This window comes from Carica papaya, chromosome 6 (assembly GCF_054855325.1).
Source record: "Carica papaya isolate Zhongbai chromosome 6, ASM5485532v1, whole genome shotgun sequence".
In the NCBI taxonomy this organism is placed as follows: Eukaryota; Viridiplantae; Streptophyta; class Magnoliopsida; order Brassicales; family Caricaceae; genus Carica; species Carica papaya.
The window spans coordinates 28,717,852-28,742,220 of NC_142314.1; the positions used below are offsets into that span (position 1 = coordinate 28,717,852).

Sequence of the window (24,369 nt, forward strand, 5' to 3'; positions counted from 1 at the left end):
GTTATTTTATGGTGTTTATTCATTCAAATCACCAAAGTTCTTAATTACATGTTAGTTGTGGGTTCGTAGGAATGATTTGTTTAGAATTCTGAGTTATTTATGCCAAATGTACAGGTAAGGTTCTTGATATAATATTTAATTATCATATTCTATATCACAAATGGCATTAAAGAAATACATATGAACTTAATTCTATTAAGTTGTGTTCTTCGTAAAACAAGAACACTTTTTAGCCATATTCTTTTCAGCATATAAATCGTCCTCTATAGATTAAGAAATTAAAATTTAGAAACTAAATGTGAACTCAATAAAATAACATCCAGGCTCTGCTGAGCCGGATCGGATCTGTTGAGCTTCATTGGGCCGGAACCAATCCTGCGTAGCCCGATATGTAAAACTCAGACGGGAGAACGGAGACATACGTCCATAGTTTCCAACTTCCGAGCCATCGGCATCCAGAAACCAAGTAGAGTTGGTTCATTGTAAAAGAATGAGAATCGAAGGAGATACAAGTGTAAAATTTCTAATCCGCAATCTCAAAAATGGATACCGAGCTTTGTCTCATCTTAAATTGGTTTCAAGTTCGGGGTTTCACTTGTCTGTTGCTGGTTTACTGGGAGTTGCTGGTTTTCTTTTCGCCATAAAAGATGGTAAACTGGAGAATTTTAGTTCTTTAAAATTGTTAACCGACAGGGAGGATCGTCCAGAGAATTTATTCTTCTTGCCCGGCCTGCAAAATCTTGGCAATAATTGCTTTCTAAATGTCATATTGCAGGTATAGTAACTTCTATCAATCGGATACTTAGATTTTGCTTAAAGTTATGTTTCCGTTTTTCTGTTTCGTTTCGTTGAGCGAGTAAATTAAATTAGTATTAGCTTGTCAATTTTTTCAAGAATCGAGATTTTGATTTTTGTTTCCTGTACAAGTTTCTATTTAGCCGAATGGACTGGAAAACCAATTTGAAATCTTCCACAGGCTTTGGCTAGTTGTTCAGAATTTCGACCTTTTCTTCAAAACGCTATAGAGGAATCTAAATCATCAGCAGGTGTGGAACAGGAGGAAAATCTGCCACTTGCATTTGCTCTAGCTTCTTTATTGGAAGGTAACTCTAAAGTTTCCTCGGTATCTGGATATTTTAAGTTGTGCTTAATGAAAGAAGATTGTATTAAGAAAGAATGAGAGTAGAAATAGAAGAGTCAAAGGCACCTTCAGACAAAAAGAAGAAACAAAAGGAAAAGAAAGAGGACATGGATATTTAATTGATGCTACTAAACATCTGCAAATTTGTGAAGTAAAACATCCTGTATGAAGTCGTTAGTTAGTACTAGTCAAAGTTTCACTCTCCCAAATGTATTTCTGGGTTGATTGATCTAATGAAGACAGTGAATTTTCAGTAGAAATTAGTAGAATGGTGGACTGGACTAGGTTGGTCATTTTTACTGTTGCTATTGAGCATATTCTTTTTTGCAGAGTTATGTGTAGTTGGTGAACCAAGAGTCGTCAGAAGCCCATATAAGGTGATGCTGGCAATGACTCCTTATATTGGAAAGTTTAATCTGACAAGCCAGCAGGTGAATTTTTGTCTTCCCCATGGGTAAAAAAAACCTGAGCTCATTATGGTTCCATGAGTAATTAATACTCTTGTGAATTGCAGGATGCTGCAGAAGCATTTCTACATCTTTTATCCTCTTTAAGAGAAGAATTTTCAGATTGTTATCTCCCAAATCAAAGTACTCTTGCCGATATTTTTGCTTCCCCTAATTCTAGGATTCGTACTTCTGTGATAAGTGAGGACCAAAACGAGCAGGAAAGATGGGAGCAACACTTTCTTGGACCATTTAATGGCATTCTTGGTAGTGTGTTAACTTGTGAAAGTTGTTCATCTCAGGTTCATGCAGCACTCATTAATCTCTTCCTAACCATATTGTTAACATATTAATCTTGTTGGTATCTGTTTGATCAACCTTCTGCTTATGCATTTCCTGCAACAAACCAGAAGCTTGGTCAAACGTTAAAAAGAAAAAAAAAACAAAATTTTCTCTAAATAAAAACATAATCTATTTTTGGCTTTTGATAAAAATAAATTAAAAGTTAGAAATAGATGCTTTCAAGATAGGGTTTCTGTTGTAGGAGATGAAAAATAATATTGATGAATATTATTAATTTTGTGTTTTATTAATTTATTGATTTAATATTTTTGAAATTAAAATATAGTAATAGTTTATAATAAATCAAAAAATTATTTAAATAATTTTTGTTTAAAAATTAAATAATGATGATTTGAAATTAATATTTATATTGAAAAAATAAATCTAATAACTAAATTAAAGTAAATAGTTTAAATTACGAGAACAATTATTTAATTACGTTATTGTTTAAGTAATTGAAATGATTACTTTTTAATTGTATTATAATCTTTTATTTATTTCAACATTTATTACTAATTTTATAACATAATTCATTGAATATAATATCAAATTTTATATTGAAAGCATTTATGCTCGGAGCACAAATACTAGCAGAAAAAATAGATCCTTACTGCTACCTCATTTGCATCTTTGAAAATCTACCTATCTTGATTTAGTTCTTGTTTTGGTTTTATGATACTTATTAACACCATATTCATTTTTTGGTTTTTCCAAATTTTTCAGGTTTCGTTGGACTTTCAATTTTTCCACAATTTGCCTATCCCTCTACTGCATGATAGTGGTTACACCCTTGTATGTCAATGAAGGTTCATTGTCGAATGATTTTATACGAGTTTCCTGGTTTCTCCCTTATAACAGTAACATGCTGCTGTCTTTAACTTTTAAATTACTTCTGTATTTTTCTCTGCACTACTAGAGGTTTGGAATTACTTTGGAGGATTGCCTGAAGCAGTTTTTTACTGCTGAGCAAGTCGAGAATTACCATTGCAGCCGCTGCTGGCACATTGCTGCAATGAAGTATTTATCCATGACAGGGGCAGATGAGGTAATTTTTTTTGTCCAGAATCTAACTTCCAATATTTTTAATTATCACATACTATCTGATCAATAGAAGGTGGTAGGTACCAATATTTGCTTCTCCTTTTCCTTGTAGTATGTCTTTTTATCATCTTCTTGCCCATGACTTAGTTGAACTTCTCCTCCTCATACATGCTTTAATTGTGGTTTCTGATTTTATCCTTGAAACAATTATTTAGTAGATATTCTGTGCTTATTGTATCCTGATTTTTCTTAGATACAGATTGGAAAACTTAGGAGATGTGCTGGAGAAGATTCCTGTGATTGTCAAAGTAAATTTCATCTTGAAAATCTACCTTGGTCAAATAATTTCTCATACACTGTAAAACAACTAAGTATTGCCCGTTGTCCAAAGGTATGACTCCTGAATCTTTTCTTTTCTAAGAGCAGCATAAGTTGTTTAAATTATGTGGTTGTTTAAATAATTTCTCAAAGTAAATTTCATCTTGAAAATCTACCTTGGTCAAATAATTTCTCATACACTATAAAACAACTAAGTATTGCCCGTTGTCCAAAGGTATGATTCCTGACTCTTTTCTTTTCTAAGAGCAGCATAAGTTGTTTAAATTATGTGGTTGAATAGGCTAACACTCGTCCTACCCGGTGTTAAAAATATTTTGTGTTTTAGGGGTAGTTATGGATGCACTGTGTCAAGAAAGCCTAAGTTCAAATATCAAATTATCTATTGTGTTTACTTATGTCATACGAGGCGCATAGTAATATTCCTGGATCTTATCACATTATGGTCATTTGAATTTTAGGATGAGAAAGTTGCTATGTAGTGTTAGGTAATGACTCCTTACATGGTCCTTAAGACCATGCTTGTTAGGAATGAGATGGGAAGAACACAGGACTAGAAGTAGGAAAAGAGAAGAAAAAAAGAAACATGGAGGCGGAGGGGTCGAAGAAGAGAAAGGAAGAACTTTGAAAAAGTGTTGAGAACTGGTTTCACACGCAAGAAAATGAGCAGGAGAACAGAGGAGCACGAAGAGTGCAGGAGGAAGATGGTGAAAGTGTTCGGAGGGAATCAAACCACATGAAGGAGTACTCCAAAAGATTAAACATGCAGTCTGATCGGGGCAAACGTGGGACATGTGGCAACTTCTGAGCCGGAGAATACGACACGCGTATGTATTGCTTGAAGAGAAGATCCTGACCATCAGATCTGTAACTTGAGACGCGTGAATGGCGATCTACAAGGGTATTTAAGAAAAATAAATATTAGGGTTTTCTAGTAATCGATGGATGCATTGGAACCGCTCAGGATTCCTCTGAAACTGACTCCCAAGTTTAGGGCAAAATGGGGTAAATTCAAAGCATTTTCGGCTCTCCTCTTTGTGTATAGTGATGCGGAACCCGGGATCAACGAATGCAATTCAAAACCTACACAGACAATTAAGTATTATTTAACCCACAAACAACTTGTGGCTGCAAACTAAGGTAATTGGGCAATAAAAAAAATAGAATTGAAAAGATGCCATGAAATTACCTTAATAAGTAGATTCAATTCTTGACTCAACGAGACGGTTGAAGAACTTCCCTAAAGAGCACTCACGATAATCAAAGTTAAAGCAAAATAATCTTGAAGTTTATTAATTTGAAAATGATGTGTTGACAACTAAAGAAATAAGATATATAGGCATAAAGTTTACTAATCCGAGTAGTAATCAAAAACGAAATTTTAAGAGAATTTTAAATACATTATTATCGAGGATTCTAATTAAAAAATTAAATTAAAAACTCATAATTAAAGTTGAAGTCTAGAACTCTTCTCTCTTGAATAGTGTAGGATTCTTTCAAGGATTGTGTCTTGGATTTTGGCTTGGTTTTGTGCCCCAATATTGAATGAATTTTTGATGAGGAATATGTGTTGAAAATGGATTAGGATGTATCCTAATTAAAGTGGGAAAATAACTCTTCTTCATGAGAATATAAAACAAATTTTTATTTAAAAAAAAAAAAACTCTTCTTCCTGAGAAAATCAAGGGAGATATTTGGCCATGAGTAGGAATTCCATCTCCTTTGAGCTTCCACTTGTCTAATAAGATTCCAACACCTTTTTAATATGATGAAATAGGACTCTTTAAGCTTGATTTCCATGAGTCCTACTTGGATTTGAACTCTTGAATTCCAAATATGACTTGAAATTGAACTCCACATCTTGATGAAGAGAATGTGTGGCAAAGATTGTATCCAAGTGGGCAGCTTGGATAATGAGGAATCCTGACCAGATTTTAGGGGATAAAATCATTTAATTTCAGATGTGAAATAAGCTCCAACCTCAGATAGGACTCTTCCAAAGTGAGGGATTAACTTCCCATAATTGTAGGAATTGAAATACTTGAGAGTCCAAGGGATTAAAGACTTCTTCTGATAATCAATTGTATGTAATCCTTTTAAGATATTTGATGGCAGACATCTTATGCTTGTAGAACTCCTTTTTGGATGAATTAACATGAGTTTTATTTGCTTTTGTCTTGGCCATGGGAACTCATGTAACTTAATGTGAGTAGCCCCCCCTTTGCTTGTATCATATAGTCGCCTACCTTTGAAGATGTAAACATGGAATGAATTATTTGAGTATATTTTCAGCATCTCCCTCAAGTTTTATATCTTTCTCTCTCTCGGTTCTCTTCCTCTTCCTCTCGGCAGTCTATTTTTCTTTCTCAGACCCATATGTTTCTCTCTTCTTCTCTCTCTCTCTCTCTCTCTCTCTCTCTCTCTCTTTCTCTCTCTATTTTTCTCATAAATGCGAAATACTTGTCTTCCTAGATCCGGACAATGTATCTTTTAGGTTATATAGTCCTAGATACTGCTGCCGATGATTAGCTAGCGCTAACAGCTACTTTGCCATAGTACGGTGACAACTGTCACCAGTCCTATATTTCCTGGTACCATACTATTGATAACAGAAATATTATCACCAACTATAGAAAATAAGGCATGACATATTACAAAATTTGAAAATTTCAGTTATTCTTCCTACTATCCAGTTGGCTTTCTGGTCTAAGTTTAACAATTTGACAAGCACTTGCTTCACTTGCTTATTGTGGCGATGGATGATCCTCTTTTGCAATACTAGTTCAAGTTCCCCTTGATTCATCCTTTAGAGTTTGCAACTAGGAGCTTGCCAGTAACCAGGAAAGTAACCTTCATACTTCTTGAGCATAGAGATGTGAAAATAACATGAATCGGGGAGTGTGATTGAACAATTAATTTGTAAGGTACTTCTCCATTTTTCTTCTCTATCTCAAAAGGCCCATGGAGCTTGGGAGCCAGTTTTAGGCATCTTTGAATTGCCACATATGGCTATCTATAGCACTAAGCTTGAGTAGGACTTTGTCACCGTCTTGGAACGATCTCTAAGACCTCTTTGAGTATGCAATTTGCTTCATCCTATTCTTTGATTCCAAAAGTTGGTCCCTTATTATCCGAGTCATTTCTTGGCTCTTCTCTATCCATTCTTCTGAGTTCACTAATGGCATGCTCCAATCTCTTTTCTCTATCATATGGGGAGGAGGATATCCATAAAGTGTTAAGAATGAGGGTATCTTTAAGCTTGGATGGTAGTGGTACTATACCATCATTCTACAAAACTCAACCACTTAGACCAAGAACTTGACTTTTTGAATGTCATACAACATAGATAATTTTCAATGCATTGATTCACCCTTTCTGTTTGGCTATCAGTTTGGGGTGTTAGGCTGTCCTTAAACATAGATCAACTCTCATAAGCCTCGTTAGTTCTTGCCAAAACATGCTAGTGAAAATTTTATCCCTATCTGTTACAATGGACTTGGGCATGCCATGCACCTTATAGATTTTATCTAAGAAAAGCCTACCCACCTTTCGTGCTGAAAAGGGATGTGCCAAGGCTAGGAAATATCCATATTTGGTGTATTAACCACAAATAGGATAGTGTCTTTCCCATTTGATTTTGGTAGTTGCTTGATGGAGTCCATTGTAATTGAATCTGAGCTTGTTTTGGAATAGTTTAAGGGTTGAAGCAACCTGAGATAAGGGACATGTTTCCACTTGCATCTTTGGCATACATCAAAGCCTTTGGCACTCAGCGACCTATTGTTTCATTTTAGGCTAGAGAAATCCCTACTTCAATCGGATGTAAGTACTGTGGATCCCTGAGTACCCTCTTAAGGGTGAGCTATGGCAGGAATGCATCAACTATGATGTCAAATTGGTTCATTGGCCGATAAGAGTCTCCATTTATATCTCAGTAAACCATGTTCTAAAGTGTAATGTGGCCTGTCCTTGGGTGATACGGAAAGTATTGTGAGAAGTTGGGTGGCCTCCTAAAATCCCTTCCCATATTGACTGGCTTACTTCTTGTGTCCATGACGAAATTATAGTTGCTGTAATCCCAGCAGGCTCCCCTTCAACATTAAGCTCTCTCCTCGATAATCCATTTGCTACACTGTTTTCCTTTCCTCTTTTGTATTGCATGGCATAGCTCAATCTCAACAGTCTTGCTACACCCTTCCCTGTATGACTGGCTTACTTCTTACGTCCGTGAAAAAATTATGGTTGCTGTAATCCCATCAAGCTCCCCTTCAACATTAAGCTCTCTCCTGGATAATACATCCTCTTTTGTATTGCATAGTATATGATGCGGAATGCAAGAGCAACGTTGTAATCCAGAACTCACAGAATGCTCATTAGGGCACCAAAGACTTAAATCCTATAAAAGCTGATGCGGAATCCAGGATCAACTCACGTGATCAAAAACTCTGCATATACTTTGGTGTTCAGAATCATAAAATCCTCAACAAACCCTCCCTATTTGATCAACATTCAACACGTGAATGTCAACCAAAGTAATTGAGATAATGACTTGAATTGATTAAACGCCACAAGACAGAATCTAGATAAGTGAAATCAATTCAAGAGAGATTGATAAAATGTTGTAAGGATTTATCTTGATAAATTAAATCAATTCTCACTTAACAAAAGAAGGTTGACGAAACACTAGTTGAAAATTAAAACTTTATAGTTTTTTTATTCTCAAATTAAATGATTACAATTGTGAATTAAAGACTTTTTTATAGAGTAGGTTATATGCTTTGGAAGAAAATAAATATCGTAAATTAATAATAGAAATTATAAAATAATTAAATCTTGTATTGAATGAGAAAATAATGAAAATTAAGAAGACTTTGAGTAAAATAGAGTAAATAGAATATTCTCTTTTTAAATGAGAATATTTTGATTAATTGTTGAGGAATTTGGGAGAAGTAAATATGGTTAATTAAAGCTGACAATTAAAAGAGCAAAAAGGCAATTCATATCTTTCCTAAACGTGGAATTTAGTTATTTAAGAAATACGATTTGATTTTCTCTTCTTTTAAGATATCACAAGATTTAGGAATAAGTTTTCTCTCTTGGTTAATTCTTCCTTTAAAGAAATTAGTTTCCCTCTCCTTGCTCACATACCACCTTTTAAGGATAGAAATGATGCGGAAGCATACTTGAAGTGGGAGAGGAAAGTAGAACTAGTCTTTGATTGCCATAACTACCACGAAGAAAAGAAAATCAAACTAGTAGCGGTAGAGTTTACTGACTACGCGTTGGTGTGGTGGGATCAACTACTCCTCACTAGATAGCATAATGGAGAGCGACTAATATCCTCCAAGAGAGAGATGAAAGCAATCATTCGAAAAAGGTTTTTACCCTCTTACTACAATAGAGAGATGCATCAAATATTACAGCGTTTAACGTAGAGGTCTATGTTCATTGAGGACTACCACAAGGAGATGAAGATGGCTATGATCAGAGCCAATATAGAAGAAGATCCCGAAGCAACCATGACAAGATTCTTCGGAGGTCTCAACAGGGACATCGCCAACATGGTGGAATTACAACATTATGTGGAGGTGGAGGACATAGTTCACATGGTCATGAAGATTGAGAGACAACTAAAGAGTAAAGGTAAGGGAACATTTCATATCATTCCGATTTTTAACTCAAGATGACCAAAGAAAGAGGAAAGGAAGGGAGCTGAGGCAAAGAAGGAGAAGGCAGCCACACCCAACTATAAAGGTAAAATACCTATTTCATCTCAGAAATATAGCACTATTAAATGTTTTAGATGTTTGGGATCGGGGCACATTGCTTCCTAATGCCCGAATCAGAGAGTGATGTTGTTAAGAGACAATGGCGAGATCGACAGTGACTCTGAAAGCAATAGTATGTCATCACTAGAGGATGATGATGAGGAGAATGAGTATGCGGCTCAAGGAGAGTCCCTGGTTATAAGGAGAGCCATCAACATCCAAAAAAAGGAGGAGGATCAGAGAGAAAACATATTCCATATGCGGTGTCTTGTGGGTAGAAAAGTATGTAGCATGGATTATTTTGGATCACTTGAAAGAGATATCATCATGTCAAGTGGGCCCATAACAAGGAGCCAGACCCAAGGATTACAACAAGCTTTCCCACTCTTCATTCAAGTTTGGATTAATGAGGAAAATGGGTTTGGATTCACTAAAGAAGCCCAAGGAAATAAGCTACGTACCAATTAACCCAATGGCATAATGGTTTTATCTACTTGCTTCAAGCAAATGATAGAAATGGGTAAAAGAAGGAAGCAATCGGCCAAGAAAATGGGAAAGATCATATCTATCATAATTAAGAATTTATACTTTAATTTTAATTAATTTCCTATGTAATTGCACCTAATTAATAATTTAAATTTAAATTTTAATTAATTTCCTATGTAATTACACCTAGTTAGAGATTTAAACTTTAATTTTAATTAATTTTCTATGTAATTGGAATTTTAATTAGGAAATTGTTATCACCTTTTTAGTTATATAATTTACCTTATAAATAGATCATTAAGTTTTCATTGTAAGCATTTAAGATTAAAATCAATAATATTGTGAGTTTTATTTAAGAAAAGTGTATTTATCCTTCTTGTTGAGTAAAAAATGGATCTATTTATTAAGATAATTTTTTATGGCATTTTTTCATTCTTCTTTTAATTCTCAATTTTTCAGTAATCTTAGTTTCTATCATTATTGATAAAGAGTTAAATAAGGAGGGTTTTCATAGGATCAAATTTCTCTGGTACCTTAAATGAAATTGTGTGAGTTCCTGATCAGGTTGGTTGATCTTGGGTTTCCCATCAAAAACCCTCCCTGCTTAACCCACTATAAATAGAGGGATAGAAACTAAAATTATTAGGAAATTAAAAGAATAGAAAAATGCTACAAGAATACCTTGATAAATTGATTTAATCCTTACTCAACAAGAAGGTTGAGAGACTTTATTTAGTTGAAAATAAACTCTTTAATTTTATTGATGAAAATTTGAATGGTTACAATTAGAAATTGAAAACTTATTTATAAAGTAAGGACATGGGTAATATAGTTAGTCAAAATCTTAATTTTTATTAATTTTCAATTAAAGCAAGATTTAATTTATACAATTGATTTGGTTCTTTAAAAGTCTTATCTTTTCTTGCTTGATTCCCTCTTCCACTTGATTGAAATATAAATACCATTATGTTCTTGGATCGTTGGACTTGTTTTCCTCTTCCTTTGGATTAGGCCTTCTCTTTAGGGTCCATATCCATGCTCACATTAGTATAGCTCAATCTCAACAGTCTTGCTACACCTTCTCGTATGACTGGCTTACTTCTTGCGTCCGTGAAAAAATTTTGGTTGCTGTAATCCCGTTAAGCTCCCCTTCAACATGAAGCTCTCTCCTGGATAATCCATCTGCCACTGTTTTCCTTTCCTCTTTTGTATTGCATGATATAGCTCAACCTCAAGAGTCTTGCTACACCCTTTTCTGGATGACAGTGTGGACTCTTTCTTCCAATAAGTATTTGATGCTCAGCTGGTAAGTTGAAATGATGAAATGGGAGCCCTCTAGGTAGTGTCTCCATTTGGTGAGCATCAGAATGATTGCCAAAAGTTCTTTCTCCTAGATGGATAATGATTGGTTCCTGGGGTTCAAAGCCTTGCTGAGTTTGAACTTGAGCTCAGTTTCAAAGATATTAGAGCTTGAGCTTGAGCTTGAGCTTGAGCTTGAGCTTGAGCTTGATCTTGTGATCATATATTTATATTATTTATAAATATTTAGTTTTTTATATTTAAATGAACATGCTCACAAGCTTTTGAGTGTGTATTCACGAGCTTGAGCTGGACTGAATAGCAGAAACAGGCTTAGATCCGGGCTTGAATAGAGTCTTGAACCAGCTGAGCCTGAAAATTCAGTGCCAGGTTTTTAAGCATCACTTTTGTTGGAGACTGATTCGGTTCCATCTATGCCAAATTATGAGCATTCATCAAATAACTACCCGTTGTTTGAGTGTAGTAACACGTGGTGGACTATACATATCGAGATGTGCATTCTCTTAGCGGCTCCACTCTGGCTGGTGATGCAAAATTTGATTGAAGGCAGTATGAGGACACAAATTATTTAAGTCTCCTATGTGATCTCATGGAATCTCATTGCTGACTTGTACACCCACCAACCTTGATTGGTGTAAAGAAGTATGGAATAGGTTGTGCTTTTGCCAGTCACCAATATCTCTCATAAATGTGATTTACCCTTGGAATTGTTTTTGATTCCATAAGGTGAAGAAACAGTAATCGAGTTCTTTGCTAGGTTATGCTGAGGAATCGGACAGCAGGTGAAATTCCTACATAGAAAGAAGCCATTTTTAATTGCTTTTCACCAACCTTACATTTCACCAGTATTCATCTTTTATTCTTTCTTGTCCTACATCAATTACTACTAAAGTTTAGTAATAGTAGGCCAGTGTGGTTGAATCCTAAAAGTTATACCATGAGATTGATTTTTCACCCACAAAAATACATATGGAAGTCAGATCCTTGCCATTACCTTGACGGACTTGGTATTTATGGTATGTCTGCATTAGTGAAGTTTTATTTTAGCCTTTGACCCTTACCTATCCTTAAAAGGTGTCAAAGCGTAGGTATGAATTTTTTCAATCTGCATTTGCTTTTGTTTTGAGATTTAATTGTTCTTCAGAAAATTGTACTACTTTGCTGAAGTCACTCCTTTATCTATTCATCTTGTTTATTTATTTTCTTTTGCTTAAAGACATAAAATGCATGTTTTCTTTATTTCTCTGGAATCTGTTTATCGGTCCTAACCCCGTAGTGAGCATACTCATATCATGTGGTTACAGATTTTGTGCATTCATTTACAACGTGCTTCAATAAATCTGTTGGGAGAACCAGTAAAACTGCAGGTACTTGGATTTCTATGTTATTCCACTTCTAACTTTCAATTTTCTCTGCATTGCAGAAGTTTCTGTATTTTGCACTGGAGGGACAATGGTTTTGTGTGGATGACAGATTTCTATGTTGATGATTTCAGGGCCATATTCCTTTCCCATTGTCTTTGAACCTGTCTCCATTTATGACTTCTGGAGTGGGAATTAAGAAATGGGAAGAAAGGGCACAAATTGGGCAGGTGAAGCAGCAAGACCGAAAACCCAGCCTTCATCTCAATCACTTTAATATGAAATTTGATGCAGGAATGCCAAATCATATTTTTAGGCCTATGGGTGAAAATATTCATCTAGAAGAAATGGCTAGAGATGAATTTGGATGCGCTAAACCTGCGGAAGCTTTTGTGGTAGAAGGCTTGTCTGCAACTGAAGGCTGTTTAAAAACTGTGAATACAGATATTAACATGCAATATAACAAGGTTAGTCAAATTACTGTTAATATTTGTGTGTGGTTGGATTTGAAATTGTTAGTAGCAGACTTTCAAAGAAGAGTTATTGTCCTTCAAAAGCATGCACTCTTAAAATTTATGGCGATGTAGACTTTACAGTGATGGGTATATATTATAACTAGCATGTAGGCAAGGAGTGGATAAGTATGTGATGTAGCAGTAGAGGCTTAGACTGATGTTGGTACATAAATACATTTTTAATATTTTGCTTTCTATACTCTTATTTATACATAAACTGTTTTAGTGGATGAAAATGAAAATAATATTTAAAAAATAGAAGTAAAAATTTGGCACGAGTTTAAAAACATTAAAATTTCAGTAACTTTTAGAAAACTGTTTCTTTTTTAATATTTGATTTATACTTAAGTACTATATGTAGACAACCTAACATAAACATATGTCTAAAGAAAATTCTAAATAAAAAAATCCTTTTTGTTACTTTCATGATTTCTTGAACTAGCTCCTTTTGTTTCTTTTGTTTACTGTTTCCTGACCTTCAAGTTGATGGTTGTGTTGTCCTAAGCCTCTTGGTACAAGTTGATGGTTGTGTTGTCTTAAGCCTCTTGGTATCTGCTTGGATCTTCATTCTAAGAATTGTTGGCCAGTTGTTAACTATATAGTTTCAGTTAATTAAAGAATATAATTTTATGGAAAGCAGTTCGTCGATTGTATTGTCTGTAACTGCAGATGTTCTGCGTAAATGGTGGTTGTACAATACCATAGCACTAGGTGGACAAAGGCCTCATTGATTTTTACAATTGGCTAATAATGAAGTGATTGTCCAGTCTTAGGATGGTGAAGGCAAGCAATGAGTTTATCTCTCCATGTGTTTTTCCTTGACCTAGGATCTTAAGTTGTGGTTAATATATTCTCTTCTGAAACTACCACTTGTACTGAACTAGCTGCTATAATATGAAATTGACTTTGAAAGAAGTTAGATGTTGGTGGCTTTTGTATGATGTCTTATGTGGTGTCCCTGCAATGCAGGTGAATAGGATTTGCGAGAGAGGAGTTTCAAAAATTCATTTATATCGTCTTGTTTCTGTCGTGGAACATTTTGGAAGAGCTGGAGGCGGACATTATACTGTTTACAGAAGTGGGAAAGCCATGGCACACAAAATGGAGTCTCAGGATGATTCCGAGGCTTCTACTTTGCGATGGTTTTGTATATCAGATTCTGACGTATCTGTAGTTTCTGAAAATGATGTTCTTGCAGCAGAGGCTAGCTTGCTTTTCTATGAGAGGGTTATAGAAGGTTGAAAACAGCACTTCTTATTTGTTATTGAAAATTATGTCTTCCGCTGCCAAAAGCTGCTTCTTCAACCTCAACTCCAAAGTAATCAACCCTTTAAGGGATGGGGTAAAAATAGTTTGAAGCATTCACAACTTCTAGAGCTTGTACTTCTGTCTGTTAGGAAGTCTGGCCATTTGAAATCTCAAATAAAAAAAATCACAGGAGGGAAGTGCAGGCAAAAGGGCATGAGCATATTCCACCATGGCGATTATATGCACAAACACGAAACTGATCAACTCAATTCATAAAATACGTATTCCTCCGATTGTGGAGAATCAATTCAAATGTTCTGATTTGTAAAAAATTTATCTAGGCAGAGTATGATTGTTATAAAGTCATAAAGAGAAGTACGGTGGATATTATGCTTGTGGGGTGCTTTGTGTTTTGTTTGTGTCGAAAAGTTATCTCAGCTGAAAAGATTGTGCGGAGAAAATTGAGAATTTTACAGGGCAAGCTGTGGAACAATTGTAGTTTAGTTTAAAATTACAGTTCCGCTATCTGTCAGAGCATTATTGGCTACTTTTCAAATAGCTACTTTTAAAATTCATCTTCCATACAAAATAGCAGCAGGAAGCATTGTTTGTTCTGGTTTTTTTAAGGTTGGGGAGCACAGATATGTCTATGATTTTGACTCATGTCGTCAATTGACAAGATTTGATTTTGACTTGAGAAAATCAAACACTGAATTATTTGGACACTTATTTGTAATCAGAAAGTGAAGCTTTTGCAGATGAGTGTTGTCTGACTTTTGTTCGCCTTGGTAGGACCCTTCAATCAAAATGTCTACCTACTGATTCATTTAATTTCTGTAATCATCAATTTTTACTATTTTGCAACACCTTTATGTTAGAAATTAATAATCAATTTTTACTATTTTGCAACAACTTTATGTTAGAAATACAATAAGTCTCGTATATGGGACTCCCTTTCTTTAGATACATTATTTGCTCCCCCTTTTAAGAATTCTACATTTTGGAACAAGAAACTAATTCAACAAATATACGACTTGGTTTGCTCATTATATGCATGAGCACATTTCAGTTTCGATACGTAAAATATAGGCAAGTCCAAATTGAACCACGCTATTGACCTAAGTCAATTCATTTTTTAAAACCACTAATAAGATAAATACGAAATAAGTGTAGGATCATCATTACAACCATTATATTTACTGACCATCGATGAATAGATCAGATTGACCAACCAAAATTATCTGAAATCATTATATATTGAATAGATGTAAAAGATTCAGTAATAGTTAGATGATAGTAAAAAAAATCATGGTAAATCCGATAATTACTTGTATTAAATAATAAGTAAGTGAAATTTTTCTTAAACAATAAAGTATGTTGATATGATGAAGATTTGTTTGTAAATTCATATTTTTAAAATTTAGAATGATTGTAAATTCTATTGAACTAATTTATAAAAAGGTGGTCATTTCAAGTAATTTTTCAAAATTGTTATTTCATATGAAGCTAGTGAAATATCATTTTGTATTAAATTCTCTCGAATGTGATATTTCCTTTCTACTTTTGTTTGTGCTTTTCCAAGATAAAAATGTTGTATGTTTACACTATATTTAGTTTGAGCCATTTGGAATTCATTTGTAAATTCTTCTTTTTATTTTAATTAAAAAAATAATAAAAATTTTATTCAGAATGAGAAAAATTAAGCTCACATAGAGTTGCTTATATGAAATTAGAACCAGAGACATATGCTAAATTCTATCAAATTTATGTTTTAATACATGTATATGCTACAAATTCAGAGAAAGATTATAATAGTTCATCGTTCATTGACAAACCAAGGTAATATAACTGTAATATAGAAGCTTTTTCATGAATCTATCTATATGTATATGTATTACATAGAAAATGTGGATTGATATAAATATCTTGTGTTGGAAATGAATAAAGAGAAGTAAATATTAGTAGGTAGCCATAAGAAAAGTAGGTTTAGTTGTGGATTGGAGGCTTTTTTTCCGCTGGAGTGTAATCCATAACCACTACATCATCAACAATATTCTCCTCTACTCTTGGTTCAACATGATTCCTCTTCTCATGGTCTACCCAAGTATTACTCAATTTCCTTGCTGCATGTGTAAATAAAACCTTAAATATATATATATATATCTACACACGTACATACACATATATATATGTATATATTATATGTTTATAAAACCCAATAACTATACCTGTTGCAGTTGCTGTAATGAAGCAAGCGAGTATAAAAACCATAAGAAGGAGATCACCCTTGTTGTAATTATAAGAATGTCTACCCATTCTCTCAACTAGAAGTGTATGTATATAATTCTGGTAACAAGGTTTGGTGTGTGTGTGTATATATATTTGTCAGGGAGTATGTATGTATACGTCTATATATATATATTGTGTATCATATAGATGGATGGATTGATGGATGTCGGAAAGGAGTTTTGTAGTAAGTGGACGTGATCTGATAGGGTCGACATCATTGTTTCATACTGTCTCTGCATGAAAGCTCCCGCATGCTTTTTTGGAAAATAAGCTCTTGACTCTTTTACAAACTTAATATTTTTGTAAGTAAAATATTTAGAGGTTTCTTGAGGTTTCTTTATAAAACAATTTTATTTTCTCTGCCATTTGCAAATATATATCACTTTTATAATATTGTAATTATAATTGTAATTTCCTTAATTTGTGGGACCATCAGGACAGTCAGTAGGGTATACTTCTAGTTGATAGGTAGTTGTGTTATGCCCTAACCTATTTAATTGTCTCTCTCTCTATATATATATATATATGTATATATATATATTATATTTCTAATTCAAATTTAATGGTCACAATAAGTTTGATTTAACTTTTCTGTACCAATATTAAACTTTTTTCTTTTTCAAAGTTTAGTCAAAGGCAAATTATTCACGTTAAAATTAACAATCTTGTCAAAAAAAGAAAAAAATAAATCAAATCTTAGAGAGGTAGCCTGTAAATTAACATTTACTTAATAACATGAACACTTATAACCCTTGCCGCTAAAAACATTGGACTCTTAATTTATTTTTTGAATTTTTATATATGAAGCTTTTTTTTTTTTGTTAAGTCTTCTTGCTTTTCCTTTTCATATTCATCTTCAAATTTCTCTTGAAAGAGTTTTACTATTCTAGATTTATAGAGTTGGAGAATGTTTTCTTTCTAAAGACTGATCTATTGTGTGCTTCATTGTTGGTAAGATACCTTTAACCATCTTTAATATTATCATTTATTATTAGAGATCTTATATAATATCATTGTATTGACTTATGAGTAGTGAGAACTTAAATATCTCTTATGGTACTACTTTCTTGAATAAATATCTGCTCGATCCACCCCGCTTAAATGATTCGTATTATACTAAAATAGATGATAGCTCGAGTGTTTTTTTGGTAACACATTTTTTGAATGCAAATAATTATCATCCTTGGGCAGGTCTATGAGACAAGCCCTTAGAATTAGAAATAAGTTACAGTTTATCAACGGAACCTTAAAGAACAAACATATCCGTCTAGTTTGCTGATAGAACACTAGTTACATTGTAATCATATTGTGATTACATGGATACAAAATGTTTTTTCAAGTGACATCAAATGTAGTATATTTTATGCAAAAACGAACTACTAATTTTTGGTAGAGCTCGAATAGAGACATGCACAACTCAATACTCCTAGGATTTATGAGTTAAGACAGACTATTTCTAAACTCATGTAGAATCAGGTAGTGTGAATGTTTATTTTTCAAAGCTAAAAGCTTTATTTGATGAACTATTGAATTACAAATCCATTCCTAATTGTACATGCAGAGGTTTAAAGATAGCACTTGAGTACTAATAGAAGGATTGTGTTATAAATTTCTCATGAGGTTAGATGAATCATATAAGGCCATTAAGGCACAAATACTATTAATTAAATTATTCTTTAGTTTAAATGAAATGTATTCACTAGTCCAAGAGGAAGAAAATTGAACAAAATCTTGTTAGATAACACAGGGAGTAGAAACTTAGTCTTCAATGCCAAGGAATCAAATATAGTGTTTAGATGAAGTAGCACAAGTCATGAGTGCTTTCACTATGAGACTACAAGCCATACAGTAAAATAATGCTACAAGGCCAATTTAAATATACAGGTTTTGTTCTCATCAGAATGCACCTGGTTATATTATTGATGCATGTTATAAATTTAATGAGTATCCGAAGGCACATAAGCTATATGAGAGGATTAATATGTTAATTCCCAATTAAGTGTGGGTATTTTCTCCACAGAAGCAAAAAGAGTGTAAAAAAGTAATCACCCATCACATAAGAATAGTATGAGCAGCTAATGACACTGTTGTAATAGAACCATTCATCAGTGAACATGGTATAATCATCTACCACTTTTCTTTGGGGGTTGAGTGTCTCTAGTTTTTCTTTAGGTATGTACTTCTGTCTCTTTATTTATTCGGTAGAACTCAAAATTCACACCAGTATATCTTATATCATAAATACTAGTGCATCAAATTACGTTATATCCACACCTAATCAATATTTAAGTATTATGAAGAACTTTTATGGAATTATTATTCATAATGGTTACACAATTGAGGTTGTGTGGCTACGATTGTATGAATGTGACTAAGACTATATGTAGCTACGTGACAATGAGAGGAGTGGGAGAAGATGAGTGTAGTCTCTATTATATATATATATATATATATATATTATACATATATTATATTTTTATTTGATTCGAATCAAATGGGATCAAGACTAAACTTGGATTAATGATTTAACCAAAAAACTTTTGATTCATTCAATATAGACTGAGAAATAAATACCATCTATATATTACTGGGTCATAATGATGAATAATTATAGTTTGACATTATTCTACCTTTAATCTTTACGGGACATCAATAAAAAGAATATTTCTATTTATAATATTTGGATAAAAATAATTTTTTCTCTTAAGAAATTATTTTCATGTTTTCTAGGAGTGATAGCATGTTGTTAGGTTTTAATATAATTGAGAAATAAAGTTTAGCCAATTTCACTAAAATTGATTGTTTAATCAACTATTACATAAATAATTGAACCTAACATGTCACATAAATTAATCTGATATATATATATATTTTTTTCGAAACTCTTAGTGGAATTGTTCTTTTCTCTTAAGAAATTATTTTGATATATTTGAATTAAAAATTAAGGTTATTTAAGTGTTTAAATAAATTATAACATAAGTTTAAATAGTAATTAAAGATGTATTCTAATTTATGAGCCGGAATAACTTAATCTGAGCTTGACTAAAGTTATTAATTTATGACGAAAATACCTTCTAATGAAAACGTACGCGATACGCAACCTAAAACTTAAATTCACACTCTCGGTCTTACATATAGAAGTGCGCGGAAGTACTAAAATTTCATTAAAAAAAATAAAATAAAATAAATTTGAGGAAAATTGATGTAGTTCATTCAAATATGAACCAAATTCCAAATTGATGGGCTACCAAATAAGGTGGTGTTTGTGTAGGAAGTAATAATGGAAGGATTAAAAGTATTGGTATGGAGAAAATGAGACAGTGTGGGGCTACTAAACCAAAATCACGTGACGAACATCCAAGGCTAAGAAGGATTATTCAATTCATCAACCGCTCCTCTTTCTCAATCAATCCATGCGGATGCTAAAACATGATTTATTGAAGCCTTTAATAATATTCATACATCATCTCAATTAATAATTTATCATATTTGTTTAGAAAAATAAAAATAAAAATCATGTCATAAAATGTACCTTACATGAAAGCTATGTTTGAAAAAAAAAAAAAAAAAAATTCAAAATTTATATGAATTTATTTACGATTTTCATTTTATTTTGATTAGAGTACTATATGAGATGATATAAACATTAATTTTAATAATATATTTAGAAAAATTCAATCCATATATAGCTCTTCGGATTATCATTTGTAAAATATGACTGTCATCTTTTTATAGTGAGAGAAATTTTATCAAATAATTTATTTTTCGACAAATTATTAAATTAATTATTTAAAGTTATCATTTGTTATAGTTTTATTTTTAATATTTTTATTTATTTTAAGTGTTAAATTTTTCTATTTTATAATAAAAAATTCAAACAATTAAATTATATTTAAATATTAAAAATAACTTAAAGAATTAATAATTTAATAATATTTTTGTGCATTTTTTATTGTTATTCATTCATTAATAAATTTTATTTTTTAAAATATATTATTTATTTTAGTTTTTTCTATTAAAAATAAAAAAAAATTAATATTTAAAATAAATAAAAAAATATCGAAAATTTGAATTATAAAAAAACGAGAGAGTAATTTATAATAAATATTAGTGGTAGTGATCTCTACTGCACGATGACAATTGATATTCAACATCACTAATCAAATTTTAGTTTTTTTTTTTTTAAGAAAACAATGTGCATATTTGATCATAGTTTAAAATTTTAAAATACATTTTGTAAGAATACTAACTAAATAATGTTAAAAATTAAAAATAAATTATATCTATTCACCTTCTATCACTAAAAATTAGAAGAATGATAAAATCGAAAAAATATAGAATGAATTTATTAGCATAAAACACTTTTTAAATCTTTTTTTACCTCTTTTTTTTTTGAAGTAGCTAATCAACATTCATTAAAATAAATGAGCAATGGGTTAAACTTTCTCAGATTTAAAAATAGAGAGAATGTCGGGCTGCTCTAGCTAACTTATGAGCCACCTGATTACAATATCTACTAGTCCATCTAACAGACATATTAATCATGCAAGTGATTAAATCCTTATAATCCTGAATAATGAAGCCTGTATCAGAAAGGTCTACTATAGTAGAAAACAAAGCTGATGGACGAGCTGGGCATCAATTTCCACAATGTCGGGTCCAGAAACATGATCTTTAAGGAACTGTAGTGTTCTATGGCAACCTAAAAGTTCCGCCAGGTAGGCAGATTTGCACTCAGAAAAATGCCGAGAGGTTGCCGTTAACATGCGACCTTCCAAGTTTCAGATAACCACGCCAAACCCCGCGCCGTCCTCGTCCCCAAACACCGCATCGTCCACATTGAATTTCCAAAATCCAGGCTCTAATCTCTGCCATTCTTAGGGCACTGCCCAAGACATGTGCTGGTAGATTTCATGGTCATAGATTTTTTTCGCCTGCTTCTACTCACTCAAATATTTCCGCATGAGATAGATGGATGTTTGATCAATAAAAAATTTCCTGTTTTATATCAGATCATTTCTCTCTTGCCAAAGCCACCACATACCACAAAAATTTTGTGCTACCTCCTCTTTCGACAAGGATTAAATGATCAGCTCAACTTTGTCATAGACATTCCTTCTGTGGAAGGCGCTGGGGTCAAGTTGAAGGAATCTCTAACTGTAGCGCCCGGGAAATTGAAGAAGAAAAAAAAAAAAGGGTCACGTCAGTAGACCCAGTCAGCAGTCCCGGCCAACCGGGACCTGCCACGTGGAAAGACCACTTCGATCCGGGACGGGCCACGTTGGCGATCCGCGTATGCGCGATCGGACAGCCCAGATCAAGCGTGCGATCGGACGGCCCAGATGCAATCGCACGGACGGCCCAGATTCAATAAAAAACGGACGGTCCAGATTAAATCAAAATGGACGGCTGAGATCAAAAGGCAAAAGGGTATAAATAAGACCCCCACACCAGACCACAAAACCCTAGCCGCCTGCCCTCGCTGGAGAAGACGAACCAGAAGCCGGCTGCCGCCACCCGCTGCCGCACCGGAGGGATTTTCGACCGCCGATCGAGGTAAATTTCATACCCCGACTCATTTTTCCACGCTGATTTCCCCTGTGGCCAAATTGGAGCCAAAATCCCGGCCAAACAGTCGGAAAACACGGCCGAAACCCAGCGGCGCCGCCGCGTCCCTCCTCGATTTTTGCCTCCGATGAGGCCCTTCCCGGCCTCCGTTTAATGCAATTTTTATATCACCGTGATCACTATTCTTTTCTCTACAGGTTGATCGGAGCTGAATCACCAAAACACGAACTTCACCAGAGAGCCGCCGCACCCGAGAGCATCGCCGCCGGTAAGCTTCGGTTTTCTGTAATTTTTTGGCCCCCCGAGGGCCCTAGAGTTGTTTAATCGCAAGGATCGATGCAAGTGTGGCCGAATTCGGCCGAAAATGGCCAAACCGAGGCGAATCGCCGTCGCCGGAGCACGGCGGAGCCGCCGTGCCGGAATTGCGATCTTGGCCGAAATGGGCCCTTGGCCTAATTTGGGATTTTTTGGAACACGTGCAGGTACCAGTAGTGCGTTTCAGTTCCCTGAGAAAAATTCAGAGAAAATTAGGGACAGCCTGTAGGCGCACTGTGAAGCCGTGTTCGGACCCCGAAACTAGTAAGGACCCCTCACCCTATCTCCTATCACGGTATTAAAGTTCAATAAATGATAAAACGGTATTCCATGAATCAACGAATGTGTGAAATTGCTTAAGGTCGCTAATGGAGCCCGAGTTTAGTGTGTTTGTCGGTTAATTGTTATTTGGCATGTTTTACAGTTTTAAATGCAGTATGAGGTTTGATGTTTTCATTTTACAGTTTCGTGTGCATATTTTACTGTTTTACTGATTATGGATTGAATGACTGGGGTATTGATGCTGTATGTTGTCTGTTTGGCATAAATTACCGTTTTGCTTGTTTGTATGTGGATTGATAATGCTGACTGAGGGAAAGGAGAATGAAAGATTATGTAAATGGGTAATTGTATAATGTGGTCAGCCTGACTAGATATCCTGGGAGATGGTGGACGGACCGGGTCCGTAGGGAACCCTACCGGGATTGTGGTCTCCCATACCGGACGGGGTATGGAGATCTTATGTGTTTTGGCGCCCATATCGGACGGGGTATGGGGACGGCTCGTTTCACCCTCATACCAGACGGGGTAATGAGGTTTATAGTTTTGGCGCCCATACCGGACGGGGTATGGGGACGGCTCTGGAATACGATTTCAAGTGTTAAGGCTTAACGGGTAGCGGGACCCCTATGGATCCCCATGGATACTAGTGGGCTGGTAAATGAGGAAAATATATTGTGTAACGATTGAATTACGAAAGGCTTGATAAGTATTATGTTATACAGTTTATATATGATTTCATGATGATGATGATGTTATTGCTTTCGTATATTATTTTATGAATTTCCCCGAGGTAAGTGAATGGTAAAGGTTTTATTATTGATAAAAAGATTTGTTGTAAATTATGCTCCATTGGTCTTTTTGTGTTTTCTACCCACCTTTACCTCTGTGACGGTGAGATATCGTGATGTCTTTACTGGGCTAGTGTAGCTCATTCCTTATTTAATCATTTCATATCATGAAGACATTGTTCCCGAGCCGGTTCCGCAGGAGGACGACGAAGGGGACACCTAAAGACTCCATAGTTATATTCGTAGTTTTTACTTTCAAGTTTCTCCTTTAGGTAGTTGATCTTTTATATTTTGTAAGCACGTTTTTGGGTTTTAGTGTAAGGGATGTTAATCCAATTTTTGACTTCGCTTCCGCATTTGATATTTTTAATATACAATTCATTTTAAAATTCCGGGGCCGTTACACTAACACATTCTCGCTTTTAGACAGTCAAACAGGACATGTTGAAGGCTCTCCTCTTATCCGTACATCGGGCAGTTAGGTTGGATGTTAATACCTCTGTAAAGGCTCGAACCCCTATTAGAGATTCTTACAATATAACCCAGAAATAGTGTAATAATAATACTGAAATTTATAGTTTAGCGGAAATAATTTAGAGTTTACGATTACATTTTTTACACAGTTTTCTTAAAATTCTCAATAGGATTACGGGAATGCTCTTGAAAGACCTAAATAAAAAAGAGTAATGAAGAAAACAAATGTGATCAACCTCTGCTCGAAATTGGGGAAGTGGAGAGACAATCTTCTAGCTAGTTTTCTTATTGTTCAGAATCTGGGTCTTGCTGATCTGAAATGATTAATAATAAAGGGTGAGCTTGTAATATCCGAACTTAAGTTTAAATATTTAAAATTAATGTATAAAATATAATTTTTATTTAATGTAAAAATTAAGAAAAATAAGTAGATGATGAAATTGAAAATATTTATACAAAGAAGGGGTGAAATTTTGGGTTCTGAGAGTGTTATTAAAAGAAAAATCGAAAACTGAGGATCAAAACATAATTTAAAAAAAATGTGCCACGTAGGACCGCTCAGTCAGTAGCCCTGACAAAGGGGAACGTACCGCGTGGCAAGATACACTAACACAATGCAATGCGGGAGGCCACGCTGGCAATCCGCATG

The 24,369-nt window shown here is 34.1% G+C and overlaps 1 protein-coding gene across 3 annotated transcripts; it reads left to right on the top strand.

The window, feature by feature from the left end:
* The first annotated feature begins 255 nt into the window (after positions 1-255).
* Positions 256-14,763, top strand: UBP27 (ubiquitin-specific protease 27). 3 transcript variants are annotated; one of them, XM_022039785.2, is made up of 10 exons: positions 256-775; positions 977-1,103; positions 1,472-1,572; positions 1,656-1,889; positions 2,653-2,721; positions 2,846-2,974; positions 3,224-3,361; positions 12,185-12,247; positions 12,376-12,471; positions 12,558-12,702. In XM_022039785.2, exons 1-10 carry the CDS (start codon positions 491-493, stop codon positions 12,567-12,569), a joined length of 1,254 nt encoding a protein of 417 aa, XP_021895477.1. In that variant the 5' UTR covers positions 256-490; the 3' UTR covers positions 12,570-12,702. The 3 variants fall into 3 exon arrangements, with proteins under 3 accessions (XP_021895477.1, XP_021895476.1, XP_021895475.1); XM_022039784.2 differs by adding an exon at positions 13,726-14,763 and having other exon boundaries at positions 274-775; positions 3,230-3,361; positions 12,376-12,708; XM_022039783.2 differs by adding an exon at positions 13,726-14,763 and having other exon boundaries at positions 275-775; positions 12,376-12,708.
* The last annotated feature ends 9,606 nt before the right edge of the window (positions 14,764-24,369 follow it).